Source organism: Lissotriton vulgaris, chromosome 2_1, assembly GCF_964263255.1.
Source record: "Lissotriton vulgaris chromosome 2_1, aLisVul1.2, whole genome shotgun sequence".
Lineage (NCBI taxonomy): Eukaryota > Metazoa > Chordata > Amphibia > Caudata > Salamandridae > Lissotriton > Lissotriton vulgaris.
In genome coordinates this window covers 2,115,097,379-2,115,114,729 of record NC_141687.1, presented here as the reverse complement: position 1 = coordinate 2,115,114,729, position 17,351 = coordinate 2,115,097,379, and the positions used below count along the sequence as shown (strand labels likewise).

At 44.4% G+C, this 17,351-nt stretch overlaps 1 protein-coding gene across 3 annotated transcripts in view; it reads right to left on the bottom strand.

Moving 5' to 3' along the window:
• The window catches only part of APBA2 (amyloid beta precursor protein binding family A member 2), a 1,219,434-nt gene that overhangs the window by 103,005 nt on the left and 1,099,078 nt on the right, over positions 1-17,351 (bottom strand). For all 3 annotated transcript variants that reach the window (XM_086958387.1, XM_086958390.1, XM_086958389.1), the window contains one exon: positions 10,011-10,151. In XM_086958387.1, coding sequence (XP_086814513.1) covers positions 10,011-10,151 — 141 coding nt within the window. The remainder of the gene's footprint in view (positions 1-10,010; positions 10,152-17,351) is intronic.

The window sequence follows — 17,351 nt, the reverse complement described above, 5'->3', positions numbered from 1 at the left end:
GCTCATGCATCCGAGTGTTTGGCGCGCAAAGATGGCCGCCTTCAAGGTAAATGAGAACATTGGCAATTGGGGCAAGGCGTGGGGGATTTTTACATCCATCCTGGGCGAACGTAAGCCCGAGTTACTGTCTGAATTGCCGATTTATCAGTCACGTATCATGGGGTATTCCGTGTCACTTGGGGGCAATCAATGGTTCTGTTACGATAATATTTTCAGGAAAGCGAAAGAACATGATAAAAACTTAACTTGGGATTGTTACGATTCTGTGTCATGGTCAAAATTGTCGGAGACTGGTATGTTGAATCTGCCATTAGTAGGGAGTAGTGTGGGGGAGTCCTCCCGCCAATATTCTGGGACCTCCTTTCGATCAGGCGCGAGTAACGAATACCAGTCCAGGCCGAACGGCACCACGGGTAAAAAAGGGAGTTGCTGGAACTTTAACAGGGGAAAATGTACGAGGCCCCAAGGGTCATGTAAATTCAGGCACGAATGTAGCGGGTGTGGGCAAGCGTCCCATCCTGAGTCCATGTGTAGAGCCAAAACGGGTGATAACGGGGGTAGAGGAGGCGCCAAACAGGTCTAAAATAGTCCGAGGGGCGCCTTTACCTACTCCGATTGATACCATGGCAATGATACCTTGGCTCAGCGAATACCCGGACCACGCTTCCGCTGGGGTGTTGCGGAACGGGTTTTCATATGGTTTCCGCATCCCAGTGGGGGAGTTTCAGGGTTTAGCGAAATGTAAAAACCAAACATCAGTATTGCAGCACACGACCGTGGTACAGGAGAAGATTGGGAAAGAGGTCCGTTTAATGTGCCACCGGTTGCTAACTTTGTTTGTTCCCCCTTAGGGGTGGTCCCCAAGAAGGACCCGGGTGAGTTTCGGCTGATACATAATTTATCAGCCCCACGTGGTTGTTCCGTAAACGATGCGATAGACCCGGCAGTGTGTTCAGTACGGTATGCATCTTTCGATGAGGCCGTAGCCATTTTGAATCGCCTAGGGCCCGGTGCGCTGATGGCGAAATCTGATATCGAGTCAGCGTTCCGGTTGCTCCCGGTACATCCAGACGATCAGCGTCTTCTTGGTTTCATGTTTCAGGGACACTATTACATGGATAGATGTATGCCAATGGGGTGCTCTATATCTTGTTCCTATTTCGAGCAGTTCAGTTGTTTCCTGCAATGGGTCTTCACAAGGAAGACGGGGTTTCATCAGGTTATGCATTATCTCGATGATTTTTTGTTTCTAGGGGCAGCCGGGGATCCGGAATGTGGTCAGGCTTTGAATGAATTTTGTGTCTTAATGAACCATTTTGGCGTGCCATTGGCACCAGGTAAGACAGTGGGTCCTTCGACTTGCCTCGAGTTTCTGGGGATCGAGCTCGACTCGGAGGAGGGTTGTTTTCGTTTACCAAGAGAAAAAGTGCTTAGGTTCAGGGCATCCCTGGAGACGTGTATTAGTCAGTCTAAGGTTAAGTTGCAGCAATTGCAACAATTGGTGGGACAGCTGAATTTTGCCCTGAGAGTAATACCGATGGCCCGCCCCTTTTCCCGCTCGATCGCTCAGGCCATGGGCGGCCTGAAGGAGGGTCACCATCGCACGAGGCTCTCGGCCGAGGTTCGCCAGGACATGCGCATTTGGTTGGCATTTCTGGCGGAGTTCAATGGTCGAGTTGTCTGGAATAAACCGGCGGTGTCCTCCGAGGAGCTGGGGCTGTGGACAGATTCGGCAGGGAGCATTGGTTTTGGTGCCATCTTTGGCACACAATGGTCGGCGCAAAAATGGCCGTCATGGTGGCATGAGGATGGGTTGACGAGTAACATTGCTTTTCTTGAATTGTTCCCCATTCTGGTGGCCCTAAAAACTTGGCCTGAGGGGTTTAGAGATCACTCTGTGGTATTCTGGTCTGATAACATGACCGTGGTTGAGTGTATCAATAGCCAGGCGGCACGATGCAAATGGATCCTGAGGCTGCTGAAAGATATTGTCTTGTTGTGTATGCAATTGAATGTCCTATTTAAGGCAAGACATGTGCCGGGGGTGATGAACCAAGCGGCTGATGCGCTTTCTCGTTTCCGTATGCAGGCCTTCTGGGGTTTTCTGCCCACAGCGGACCCGGTGGCGGCACCCTTTCCCGAAGCTCTCTGGTCTCTCGGTGCCCCGAACTACGAAACCTCGTGGGAGAGAGTTTAGCACCCAGGACAAGGAAGGCATATGAAGGGGCGTTCCGTTCCTATTTAGCCTTTTTGGGGACTGCTGGAGGGGAGCTTTGGGGCCAGGAGGAGTGGGTAGTAAATTTCCTGCTGTCTTTACATCAGGCAGGCAAATCTGTGGCTACTGCCCAGAGGCATCGGGCAGCCATTTCCTTTGTGGCAAGGGCTTATGGGATCCAGGACCCGACAGCGTCTTTCGTTGTACAAAAAGCGCTACGTGGGTGGCAACGCCTTGAGGGTCGCAGAATAGATGAAAGGCGCCCGATAGGTCTGGATAGGCTGGCCCTGTTATTATCTGTACTCCCTTCAACGTGTTCATCCCAGTATGAAACAGTGTTATTCCGAGCCGCTTTTGCGCTGGCATTCCATGGGGCTATGCGGGTAAGCGAACTAGTGGCAAGGAACAAGTGGGATGTGACGGGGGGACTGTGCCGAGAGCACGTTCAGGTCAGAGGGGAGTCAATGTCCATCTCGTTTGTCAGGTCCAAGACCGACCAGAGTGCGATGGGGGACTGCATAGTCATACGAAGGATCCCCGGGTCCTCCATGTGCCCGGTAAGTTGCGTAGAAAATTACTTAGCGCAAAGGGTGGCATCATGGGGGGGGGACATTGTTGCGACACGCTGACACCACCCCACTGACGAGGTTTCAGTTTCAGCGGGTGCTTGCGATGTCAATCTCCGCTGCGGGCTTGAACCCCGGCGAGTTTGGGACCCATTCCTTTCGGATAGGGGCTGCTACAGAGGCTACAGCCAGGGGTCTGAATGTCGAACAAGTTAAACGTGTGGGGCGTTGGTCCTCGAACTGTTATAAAAGGTATGTGCGGTTGCACATGTGGTGAAGCTGTAATGATGTACTCACGCTTCTTGTTTTTCTTTGGTTTTTCAGTTGCGCAAGCCTACGAGGCGGGGCGGACTGGGCAGTCGACCCAACACCGGGTCAGCGGTCAGACATCACCGGCTGTGAAAAAGGAGGTGTGGGTCGTGGGCCACTCATACGTGAGGCGGGGCGCGGACGTATTCAAAGCAGGTGACATGATTCACGTGGCTGGGGAATACGGGTACAGTGTGTCCTTCTACGGAAAGGGCGGGCTCTGTATTGACCAGTTTCAATCATTTTTTGAGGGTTTGTTAGGGCGGACGAGGTCACCGCCGTCTGTAGTCATAGTACATCTTGGGGGCAACGATTTGGTGTCCACTGGTAGACGACTACTTCTCGAGGCAATGCTTTCCACTGTAAGTTGGTTAGCGAGAAGAGTTCCAGGGTGCACAATCGCATGGTCCCATATGATACCGCGAAAAGTGTGGCGGGGGGCTCTTTCAGTTTCTGCTCTGAATCATTCAGTAAGGAAGATTAATAATAAAGTGAGTCGATTGTTCCGTTCAAGTACACTGCATTCTATTTCGCATGGTTGTATTAAAGGGGACAGTATGTATTTAGGTGATGGTATTCATTTGTCCCGGGTGGGGAACGAATTACTCATAGGAGACCTGATAGCTTGGCTGGGGACGTTAGGACATGACCTTTAGTTAGGAGTGTGTGGGGGGTCCGGATAGCCGGTCAACTATCCGGCCTGTGGCGGTAAGGTCATGATCGGTGAGCACTAATTAGTAGATCCCTATGAGTGGGCGTCACCCATTACGGATGGGAGCGCTCGAGGGAGGTGGCCATTGGCCCCTCAACGGGTAGGCGGTCCCTTCTAAGGATGGGACGCCGAAAGGAAAGGAAAGGCGGTCAAGGCCCCTTCCTGGGTAGGAGGGGCTACAGCCCCCTCCTGGGGAATTTCCCGGGGCCAGGATATCTGCGACGGCAGATGTGGTAAGTTGTGTGGGGTTTGGGAGGGGGTCTACGCTACCTTCTAGATACCTCACACGAGTCCTCGAACGACCTTTAAGTGGCGTCGAGTTTATTGGGGCCCCCGTCAAGTCAAGGGAAATTGGTAGTTGCACTTGAGGTACACCTCTGTGCGGTCGCCCCTCACAAGTGAGGGGGATTTTCGGGTTTAGGGATCTTGACACCGGTTACGACCTTGCCGTTGGCCCTTAAACGTTAGGATGTACAATTTCAAAATTTCAAGTTAAATGTTTGTAGGATGTTAGTTCGGCTAGGAGAACCTTTGTATTAGAGAATATGTTAAGGTTAGCCAAACATCGCAATGTGGTAATGAAATTGTACATAATATGAAACTGTTATTTTAATGTTTTAATTTTGTTTCATATTTTAATAAATACGGCCGGGAAGGGTAACTCCCTTCCCGCCTTCCAAAAGTTCAAGAACTGTTTCCGGTTTCCCATCCTTGGGGAGTGTGTTGAGAGGGGGTGGCGGGTATCGCGGCCATATGGAAAGGGGCGACCAATCGGTCCCCCCGAACGTATGGCCGAGTACCTCGAGCCCCCCGGGAAGCCATTTGTGGGCGGGAGGCGAGCCTCGGCTGGTATGCCCGAAGCGGCGTAGCCGGGGCGCGCTGTTTCCCGCCCTCGAGTGGGCTTGCCTAGACACTGACGCGGCTGGCCACGCCCTAAGGGCAGGCAGGGGCGGGTTTACGCCCGCCCTGAAGACGGATAAAAGGAGCAACAAGCTAAGAACGCATCCTCTTGTTCCTGTGCTCTGAAGCTGCACCCCCTCGCTGCACGTGAGCTCGAGACGGAACGAAGAGCCAATTTTGAACCCACCCACCAGCCCCTGAGGACAGCCAGTGGAGTTGAATAAAGTTTTGATATGGTAATTCTATTTCTTGCAGGTTGTGGTGACTGTCGTGTTATTCTTAGTATGCAATAAAGAATGGTCAGCTACAATATGTTCTACGAATAAAGTAATCCGCGAAATGGTTTATGCACTAGGCATTGATCAGTAATCATACGTGAAATGATTTATGGTTGTTTGTAATAGAGTAATTTAGTTAAATTGTCGTATTTATTTTTTGGTCGGGCGGTAAGGTCATGATCGGTGAGCACTAATTAGTAGATCCCTATGAGTGGGCGTCACCCATTACGGATGGGAGCGCTCGAGGGAGGTGGCCATTGGCCCCTCAACGGGTAGGCGGTCCCTTCTAAGGATGGGACGCCGAAAGGAAAGGAAAGGCGGTCAAGGCCCCTTCCTGGGTAGGAGGGGCTACAGCCCCCTCCTGGGGAATTTCCCGGGGCCAGGATATCTGCGACGGCAGATGTGGTAAGTTGTGTGGGGTTTGGGAGGGGGTCTACGCTACCTTCTAGATACCTCACACGAGTCTTCGAACGACCTTTAAGTGGCGTCGAGTTTATTGGGGCCCCCGTCAAGTCAAGGGAAATTGGTAGTTGCACTTGAGGTACACCTCTGTGCGGTCGCCCCTCACAAGTGAGGGGGATTTTCGGGTTTAGGGATCTTGACACCGGTTACGACCTTGCTGTTGGCCCTTAAACGTTAGGATGTACAATTTCAAAATTTCAAGTTAAATGTTTGTAGGATGTTAGTTCGGCTAGGAGAACCTTTGTATTAGAGAATATGTTAAGGTTAGCCAAACATCGCAATGTGGTAATGAAATTGTACATAATATGAAACTGTTATTTTAATGTTTTAATTTTGTTTCATATTTTAATAAATACGGCCGGGAAGGGTAACTCCCTTCCCGCCTTCCAAAAGTTCAAGAACTGTTTCCGGTTTCCCATCCTTGGGGAGTGTGTTGAGAGGGGGTGGCGGGTATCGCGGCCATAATCTTGTCAGTGCTGCTCCATCAGTTGTATTACAGTGCCAGAATGATTGTGTTTCACAGTGGCTGGCCACCCATCACATGCTGCTTATGTTGTGCTGTGTAATGTTATGTTATTTTATATATCACACTAATCACCCAAGGGGGTATCCAAGTGCTTGGGCAAGGTGTGTAGGTGTGAGGCACCAAAGTGCTAATATGATGAACTAGGTCTTCAGCTTCTTGCCGAACTCAAGAAGTGAGGAGCAGGCTCTGATATGCTAAGGGAGGTTACTCCTTGTCTTGGGTACGATGTAGAAAAATAGCAACCTCCACTTTTGCTTTTGCATATGTGGGGAGTGTATGCGAATGAGACTGAGGCAGAGCGCAGGTGTCTGATGGGTTGGGGAAAGAGTATGCAACTGTTTAGGTATTCTGTTGTGTAGGTTTTGTATATTTGTGTGAGAAGTTTGAATTGGCTGCGCTTGTCAATGGGGAGCCAGTGAAGCTTCCTGAGGTGCGGCGTGATGTGGGCGTGGCATGGGAGGTTGAGTGTTAGTCTTGCGGCAGTGTGCTGGATGATCTGGAGTCTCTGTGTGAGTTCTTTGGAGATTCCCGTGAAGAGACTGTTGTGGCAGTGAAGACTGCTGCTGGCGTGTTGGTCCTTACGATGTTCTGAGGCAACCATTTGAATATCTTTCAATGCATGATTTGACTTGAGCGGTCATGCTAAACTTGTCATCTAGGATCATCCCTAGATTTCTTGCGTGGTCTGTGGGTGTTGGTCCTAGCTCCGATATCCACCAGGTGGAATTCCACGGGGAGGTCTTGTAGCAAAGAACAATTCTTCCATATTGTCAGAGTTGAGCTTCAGGCAGTTGATTTGCATCTAGTCTGCAACTATGGTCATGCAGTTGGTGAAGATGGTGCTGGTGGTATTTGTCTTGCCCACCAGGGAGAGGATGAGTTGGGTCTCATCGACATAGGTGATGTCTTGTGATCAGATGATGCTGTCGAGTATATGTTGAAAAAGGTGGGGATGACGGACAATCCTCGTAACATACTGGGTACCAGTGCCTTTGATTCTGATGGGAAGGGTGGCTGCCCGACCCATTGGGCTATTACCATGAGGAAGGAACAGTTCCTCGTGAACCTTCCAATGGGAGACAGTATAAAAGGCCATGAAGAGGTCGAGCAGGATGAGGGCTGCTGCTTCTTCTTGGTCCAGGATGCTTTAAAACTCATTGGTGGCTGCGATGAGTGCTGTGACAGTGCTGTGGTTCTTTCTGAATTCTGATAGAGTGTTGTCTGGAAGATGGTGAAGTTTGAGGTGGGTTGTGAGTTCCCTATTGATGGCCTGTTTAATCACTTTGGCTGAATAGAGGAGCAGGGGGATGGGCCGGATGTTGCTCAGTTGATTTGGGTTGGCTGTGGGCTTCTTAAGGAAGTCATTGGTTTCAAGAAGGTTCCATTCATCCAGGAAAGTGGTGGATGTGTTGAAGTATTGATGATGTGGGTCAGGGTGGTGCTAATTGTTGATGTTCCCAGGTTGTAGATGTGATGCAGGCATGGGTCTGTTGGGGCCCTTGAGTGGATGGTCCACCTGTCTGCTGCTATGTCTTTGCCCTCTTGGTTGGTAGAGGGTAGACTAGCGATGAGTTCTGTGTGGTTTGGTTGGTGTGCGAAATTGCGGAAGGTGTTTGTGATTTTGCGTTCTTGCATTTTGTGTGAGGCCTTCATGTAAGAGTCTTACACGAAGTTGAGAAAACGATTAGGTCCTTATTATAAGTGCTTTGTTAAAATGCCCAGTATTTTCCTGCAGGAATATTCTTTACTTGAGGTCATCCTAATTCCAAGGGAAGTGAAATAATGGGGATATCAAAATTATGCTTTCCCCCACAGTTGCACATGGAGATTGCTGTCACGAATAACTAATAATTTTGAACCAAATCCTTTATTTTCATCTTTGTGGCTCTTGAGGAGAATGTTAGAGCAGAAACGCCTGAACCCTCATTGTCATCTAAGAATGTACAGATAATATTTTTAGAAGGTCTTTTTAAACAGGCAACTTGAACTTGGAAACTTGCATTCTACATCTCTTTACTGACCAAGCAGATCAGGATAGCAGTCAGACGCACTTTCTTCAAGAATCGAGTAGTAGGAAGTGTCATGAAGAACTTTTTGATAAACAGGGATGAGCTTAAGGGCCTGTGTTAGAGGTCCCTGTACTAAAATGTCCTTCACATTATAAAAAACTACAGAATGTGTCAAAGCTATACATGCCACAAAAATAACGTCTATCACCTACCATCAGGAAAGATACAAATGCCATTTATATTTCACTGTCTATAGAACACTGAGCGCACATAAACTTGCAATAGCTCATGAAAATGCATGAAAGACTCCAAGGGAATGTATTGTACTGAAGTTTATAAGCAAAAGCCAACCTGGGGTTGGCCCTTTTCCTTCTTGACTGTGCAAAGACACAGAGTAATAATAGAAGTGTCGTAATCTGTTTGAAAGGACAGTGCTTCACAATAAAAAGGAGTTAGGTGAGTAACAGGCTGTTAATGCCCTTAATTAATGAATGACAAACATATTCTAATTCTTCTGCAAACCTCCCTGGAAATCTACACCACAATAAAAAAGAAATATTTTTTTATCACTCGACTATAAGCCACAGGTGTTTAAAATCAACCCAATTAATTTTATAAGGCCCTTTAGGAACTTATGAAAACCCTTGCCTCTGAAACTCAGGCATATTGTCTTCGAGGAGCAATGCATTTCCTCTTCTAAGAATTAAGCAAACATTTTTATTTTTCTGTAAACAAACATTTTTTTTTCTGTAAAAAAGGTGTTTTATTCCTTCTCCATACCCATGTCTTTTATTAGCAACATTGATACTAGAGTTCTGATTCATTAATTTACCCTAGTTTACACCTTAGATGAATTATAGGTTCATATATAGCCTTAATCCTACTGAATATGCACACATAACTCTACCTCTACTGCATATTTCCCAGTACAAAATGCACTGATACAAGTGACTCTTCTTGATGTTGGAAACGTCTTTGATCAGGTACTGTACCAATTCATAATTTCAATAATTATACTCTACACGATTGAACATGTCTTTTAACATGTAACATCTTTTGTTAGAGGCAAATTTAGGTTGCTTTAAAATGTGTCAGCTACTATTACACTGCTCGTGTTAGGTCTCGCCAAACAAAATGGATTAGACAAAATAGACAAGGACAGTATACTTAGCAAGTGATGTTAAAGATCTCATAAACTCGTTTAAATTGTTATTTAACACCCTAGAACTGCCTTTCATGTAGAATCAAGGCTAGTTGACTAAAAAAACATGTAGGACTATGAGGAATGGTATTGCACGAGTAATATTTTAAGTATTCTGACATACCTCTTTGAATCAGCCCTGAAAAGTCCAACTCCCTAGAAGTAAAAGGGTGTAGAGGGCAAAGTACTTTCTATGTGTACCAAGTGTACACGAATATTCCTATTATATTCCCATTATAGATGTTTCGGGACAATGCTCAAAGTTATCTAAGAGTACAGAAAAGAGCACTCTTGGACACTTGTGCATGTCTTTGTGAATAGGGCCCAATGTTTGTGTTTATTATTATAGTGAGGTAGTGTGGCTCACTGGTTAGAGGCGGCAGACCCGAGCGCAGAGGACGGCCCGGGACCAGGGTTCGATTCCCGGCGCGGCAGGTTTCTGGACCAGGGTCAGCGGACTCGATAATTCTCTCGCCTCGGTGCCCACTCTGATCAGCGATCACACTCGGCAACTCTGGGCATTAGCTTGCCTCATCCTCACTAACGGCCCCACCAGACTGCCGGGGATGCCTGGTCTCACCCTGGAGATACCCATTAAGGGACCATCTCTCAGGGAAGCCAGGAAGGGTTTCGCAGCGGTCGAAGCGCCTTGGGACCCTACGGGTAAGTAGTGCGCTATATAAATGCCTATACATTTACATTTACATTATTAACTCTTAGGCAGTCAGACCACTCGGGAATTCCACTAATACCAAGAACAGTATACAAAACGTGCCTAACACGATGCAAATAAAGATACAATGGTTATAAAGCAAGGAATAAAAGATCTCACCTCCCCCACAGAGTTGGACAAGGCCTGTACAATCTTCTCGTGAGCTGTTGCCACCACACTTTGCCCGTTGATCTCGATGATGCGATGGCCCACTCTGACTCCTCCCCGCTCGGCTATTCCACCCCTCATCAGGCTGCAGATCTGTGAGGCAAATTCAGAGTAGAGTCATTAACTTTAACCCGAGTGACACAAAACTTTTCCTAATCGAACAAACACACTGTTCTGAGCCATGGAAATGAAGCTCCAAGGAGGTGACTGTGTAGAAACATTTTGTTGCAGGTTTTCAAATATTTAATAGGAAAACATTTGTATTTTTATTATTCAGATGTTTTGTAATTGCATAAGAAAAGACTAGAAACACTATTGAGATTCTCGATTATAGGTTGAAAGATGTTCCGACAAGGAATACATTTTCATCTGAATTGCTTAATACTATTCATACGGAATTGTTTTTTTTTTATCAAGGCCATAAAATGACCCCCAAGTCAAATCAAATCAGATCAAAATTACTTTATTCGGTTTCAGTTAGGATAAAATTATGAAAGTACATACATAAAAAATGATTACAATAATAACATTCGATACATATTTCAAAGTTATTTCATTCTGAAAATATTTAAATAGCATAAAATAATTAATTTGCTCTAAAAACCTAGAGGAGTGTGCAACAGATCAGAGTTTGAAGTACGTTAATTAGAGAATTCTCCTGTGTCGAATACAACATTTTAAAATTTAGCAATATTCAGTGCCATACAGTCAAATTCCATGAGTTAAGGCAGGACGGCATTGACGTAAACCTAAACTTTTTAGAATTGGAACCAACGTTTTCTAGGTTCAGCATAACATTTACAGAAAAGGGTTAGGTGTATTAGGTTGAGATATCGTCGCAGGGGCACAGAGATAACAGGTTCGACCAGTCATTTATTTTTGGGAAAGTAACCAGTCGATGAAAAATGTTGACCCCCAAGTCACTTCAGAGAAACAACATAGACGTCATCTATTTGTAGTGGCGGCTGGAGTGAACTTTGTAAAGTAGTGGTGCATAAAACTGCAGGGCAAATTTACATATACATCCACGCGCCAGAACTAGAGTTATATGTTTGCGAGTGACATCTACGGTGTTAAGTAGGTCCTGATTTCAAATACCAGCAGAATCTACTCAGTCTAACATCTCCCAGGTCAGAAAATTCAGAACCAGTACATTTAGCAATAACACCCATTACTTACATCACTTAGAAACAAAATACGATGTAAAGATCTATACTCAAAGCAGGTGTTTTATTACTATTATCCTGGAATGCATGAATAACAAGATATAGAGATTAAAGGCATTACTGGTTGAAGTGTTGTATGACCACTTTGAATTATTGTTGGTAATTATTGTTGGTTTTGCCTGCGTTAGTTTCACTCTGGAAACAATAAACTGAATAAAACATATTATTTAAAAAGCTTTTAATGGGGTTCAACCAGTGGCAATTTCAGAGAAATTACATTTTTCCCAAAAGGTGGAGTACTGCAAACAGTGCAAGAATTCAGCAACTTGGAAAGTATCCTGATGACATAATTAAGCCGGCAAGTCAACTTACAGAATTTGTCACAGAATACTGGCATCTAGAGGCATTATGAGTTTTGCATCATTTTGGACCCCTAGTCCGTTTGCAACTGTTGAATGGGTTTCCAGACATAAGATGCCAGCATCGTAATACATTGAACGGAAATATAGAAGCTATTTAAAAAAAATAATAGTTCCCTTGACATGATTAAGTACCTTTCACGGCAAGCATAGTACTCCCGTGTACCCTTATGAAAAAAGCCAGTAGTTTCAGGCTTATCTTTTCAAAAAAGTAGGTCTCTGATGAAATTCCAGAGCAGCGCGTTGTCAGGTCGAGAACGAGCAAAGAAAGATACCCCTACAAATGAAAGAGGGGATTAATAGCACATTTACTCAATTATGCACTCTGGCTCCTCTGCCCCCAATATATGTGACAAAAATAATAGCCCACAATCATAAAAACCCAGTTCCCCCGCTACTAGGAAAACATGTACCGGAAGGCAAAGGAGCACAGTGATATATGGCCATATTACATAATTATTGGAGGGGATGGCACACTCAGACCTAGCACGTATCTCTGATTTGTGTATGAGTAGTCAATCCAGGCTACTATTTTTCTCTCTAAAGTGGTGTTTGTAGTGCTAGATTTAGAATAGCATACCCAGGAATATAAGTTCCAGAATACAAACAAAAAGTCTTGGTCTGGACGACCTATTCACAAGTGAAGCATAGAAGTTAGAAAGCGCAGCACATCACAAACTGCATTTAACTTGAGCTTACACTCTACAATTTTCTCTGTCGCATCCAGGAAGGAAAAGATTGAAGTTGTGTACTGTGTAGTAGCGCAGGGTGGAGTGATGTATAGCAGAATCGCGTAGAGTTGAGTACAGTGGAGAAACGTAGAGTAGAATAGTGTAGAGTGGATTAGCCAAGAGCAGAGTGGCATACATTGGAGTGGTGTAGACTGGAATGGCATACTGTGGAGTGGGGCAGAGTGGAACAGAGTGGAGTGGTGTACACTAGAGTGGCATGGAATGGCGTAGAGTGGAGTGGTGTACAGTGGAATCACGTACATTGGAGGAGCGTAGAATGGAGTGCCGCAGAGTGGAATAGCATAAAGTGGAGTACAGTGGGAGTGCATATGGATCTTTGTGAAATGTATCATCAATGTAGATAATGGTGTGCAGAGTAAGGCAAAACAGCAAATTGCGCTGCCATGAATTCGTCTAGATTAATCAATCAACACAGGGCCACGTATGGTGTCCTTACATTGTTTTGTAAATATGACTCAAGTATTGCCTTGCCCTTGCAACACCATTGGTGATGCAAAGGTACTACAATCCACTAAAACAGCTATCCTTAACTATATTGTGGGCCGTGGTATTCTGCTGTAACTTTGCAGTGTACTGTGGTACATGGCGATGACGAGCCAGTATATACTTGGTTAATGGATGTTTTTAGAGAATGAAACAACAGCCATATTGTTTTTCCTACACTTTGGTTGGGTCTAGTGTTAGGGCCATGGATATAGAGAAGAGTAGGTCACTACCTATGTCCACTCTATTACAGTGGCAATAGACAGGGAAATGTATTTACATTTTTTCATGTATTTTTATATATGTTTAAAGCCATGTACCATGGTAGTTTCATGAACTTTTGTGAAATTCTACAAAAGTACAGTGGTCACATATATCTATAAGTTTGAATGACTTATTACCTAAAAATATTGACCCTGCTTAACTGCAGTGCCCAGAAAGCATCATCTGTGTCCATTATGTATAATCCTGCCATATTTCAACTGAATACGATTAGCCATTTCCATGCTACATCAAATACAATAGTCTAAGGAAAATGCATTGGTGGGAAAACGTGCTTTGGGACCCCACTTTTATCTTTGTACCCCCTTAATGATTCACCATGAAAATGTATATCATCTCAATCAATCAAAATGTGTTTATTCAGTTTATATAAAAACATAAAAAACAGTAAAATAAAAATAAATATATAATCTCAAAATGCAGAAAATGTTACAGGTCTGGAAATTGTTGTGGTGATTTGTCAAATGGGGGAAAAGTTATTAGGGAGCTAAAATCCGAGGCATTCCTATCTATGGGAATACTAACTATAACTAGAGAGTGGCAATCAGATTTAATGTGATGTCTTTCTTTTTATATATTGTATTCATTTTAATTTTTCGGTTAACATAATTATATGACCATAAATTGGTCTTTCAGTTGTTCATGTAGTAAATCTGAAACTTCACATATGCAGTGTAGTTTATTTTTGGGGCTTCCTTGCTACTTTAAGTAGTATTGTGCTACAGAGATATTGGTAAATTATTGAGCCTTATAACTTCATAACATGCAACAGCAAAAAAAGTTAATATACATAGCCTAATGCACATTGCTGTGAAATTTCATTACAATCCATTTAACCGTTTTGCTGCTATGTGAAATACAAAAGTCTATGTAAAATGCATTGGAGTGAAAGTGTGTTTTGGGACCGTCCTTTTTTCTTTGCACCCCTTGACCAAATGCCTCAAAACATTTAATCCTTCACAAATGTAACGGGTGCCATAGGTCTGGAAAGTTTTAGGAAGATTCATCAAACAGGAGCAGAGTTATCAAGGGACACAAATCACATATATATTTATGTAGATAGATATGGGCAATTCTGCATTTTCTTGAGAATCTTATCTCCATAGCCTATGTATGGAGGATTCCCTTGTCAACTCTGGGATTCACCGCCTAGTACGTTTTACATAAACACTTTCAAACAACTGGAAACATGAGACAGAGTTTTCTTCGACACATATTTAGATCCCTGGAAATTTCCTAAAGGTGTAGTGACTGCTTAACCATTGTTGCGCCTACCTGGGCGACCACTAGTAAAAAAGGTCTAATAACGACAGAAGTGCCACAATCTAGAGGTGTAGAGGGCTAGCCTTCGCAACCAGAAGTTTGTTTCCTCGACGATGTGCAGGCACAGAAGGAGAGCCATCAATGAGAGGTATCTAGGACCAGTGAAGGATTTTTAAAGCAAGTATTCTGTATCTAATTAATGTGGTTTTAATTTTACAAATACCCATCTGTGTGAAGGCCACAAAGTTTGCAAAGCATTAAAAAAAGTATGAAGCAGGCTAAAATGAAGTTTCCAAACTTCAATCATCCTAATTATGTTTCATCTACTAGTAGCAGTAGATAATGATACTCCTTATTGCAAAAGCGACAGATAACCAAGCATCATACAATTGGTAAGATATGGACGTTCAGACAGACATCCCTCAATGCATCAAAGACTCCGTCAATTATCTTAAAAGGTGCACTCCATTTATCAAGGTTCCTGGACAATTTTATAAAGTACAAGTTAGCTCCCTCCACTATACCAAAAGTTTCAAGTGCTACAACGTTCCAAATACAATATTTAATTGTTTTGGTTTTGCCATCCCATCCTTCCTTTTCATTTGTTGCTGTGCTTGCCACTTACTTTTTCTCTGTTTCTATTGGTTAGTGAATACTATTTCCTGTTCTTTCCTTGTTTGTTTCTCTTATCAGTTTCCCATGTCCCCAAGTACTCATTTTCATCTGCCTTAGGGGATGGAACTTTTTTTTAATTAGGTTTGCCGCCATAGTTGTTAATGTTTATCTTTTCCTAATCTTGTTATTTTGTTTGTCTGACTTCTTTTATTTGTTGTCCTTGAGTCAGCACGCATTTCAAGCGTGCTTGTAAGCTGCATGTCTTCTTTTGTTTCTCCAATGCCTTTTAGGTAATCTTGTTTTGTTTGTCCGATGTATTTATTTAATGTGCACACATGTCAAATGTGCCTATTTTACATGGCAGTGAACAGGTTTGTAGCCTTTCTTAACTGGCTGCTCTGTGGACCTGTAAACTAACGTTCTTCACCACCTAGGCACTTCTTTTCTTTGTCAAATATAAATGCCACAATGGGTGACACACAGAAACAGTTTCTTAGGCAAATATGATGATCAGCGAGTGTTTTATCATCTTTTTAAATAAAAGCCCCCATAAAATGAGTTAAAAGGGAAAATAGGCTGGCATTACGATAGGGGTAAATTGTATCCTGAGCGCCTCCAAATTAGATTGTACGGCAGGAGTCTGGTGTGCTTTTTCCACAAGGACTCTCACGTGGCCTACTGTTCACAAGTCTTGGGGAGGGCCACATCCAAGACACGTCCCTGGTTCCAGATACTGCAGGCTGCTTGCTTCAAGCCCAGCACGAACGTCACAGCACAGAGAAGGGGTATGATTTTGGTGCAGCTGGTCACAAGACACTACAGAAGCTGTCTGAGGTGTTCACTGTAGGTGTAAACTGAACTTGCTTCAGGCAGAAGGCAGCAGGCAGAATGTAAACTACACAATCGGTGTCGGAGGTCAGGGCCCCATTATTTAGTCTGTGGTCCCTGTTAAGAATAACAATAATTCTGAATTTTAACTGTGTTTTCAACTCAATGCAGTTCTGGTGAGAAGATGGAAGGCACGAAATTACTCTCATAGTTCCATTCATGTATGTTATATTGAACACGGCTCAAACACCCTCCTACTGGCACCTGTTGCTACCGCTGTTCCCTCTTCAAACCACATTCAAATGCTAAAGCGGAGTACCGATGAAAGGCACACACATTCACATTACCATGGCGGTGGCGAGGGTGAGCGTTTGCTTCATAGTGCTGTGTACATTTTGGACCGGCAGCAGCTCAATGCATCAGAACATGTGAGGGAATTACAGAGATGACTTTGTGGCTGTACAATGGTGTTGGCTAGGAGCAACTGGTCGTAACCGGACGCTGTGGGGGTAGGTGCTGACGGCTGAGACCGCGCACCGTTTTGGGTACCTTACTCAAAGGTGCTAGTTCCACGGGAGCTGACTGCGGTGGCACCTTAGGGAAATCCTTAGGGTTGCATCACTAGGGGCAGGACCAATCGGCCTGCATAACCATTGATCTCAAGACATAAGGTTGTATTTCTTTATTCACTGTGTAGTACACTGTGTAGTACATTGCACTTAGGTCCTGACGAATTGCTTAGAATGCAAGAAACATGTTGACCTGATTAGAGGGTAGTAGATTTTTACTGTGAACCTTACACCAGTACATATCTCCCCTCCCACTTTTTAACCAAGGGAGTTAACCACACTAATAAAGTCCCCATTGGATTGACTAACCCCTATTTAACCTACACTCACTTCACGACTACACATTCACCCACGTTTACCCTCCCCTCTTACACGCATGCAAAATATGGCAGGAACAAAAGATCTCCGATAAAGAGCCTCTTCGCGGGTGCCCGTCAGACATTGCAGCGCCAGTCTGACGAGGAGCAGAACCCATATGATGAAGCATGACACCTAGCTTGCTGGGTGTGTGAGGGTTTTAGTTCCGAAAAGGGAAATTCCCCGCCCTTTTTTCCTTTCTCTCTCTCTACGCTAGATTCATACTCCTACTCACATTGGGGAACTTTGTACCCTTCTTGTGCCACTGTTCTCTCGGACATGTACACTGGACCCCGTTAAATATAGTCCGTCTATGGTTCCTCCTTTTGTTGATATATACTTTACCCTACATTTTTAAGGAAAAAGATTTGAACATAAAAATACGATTTCGTTGTATCCTTGCTCAAACTCACTGGTAGCGTAAATGACTACCACTTCGGAATAGCCATCTCTGAAGCACTGTTATGTGTCCCAACCCTGTGATTGAGTGTGGCTGGAGTTAGAATGGTAAATGTTCCAGGTCGCAGTAATAGCGAGTCTGAGGATGTCCCAAAGAAAG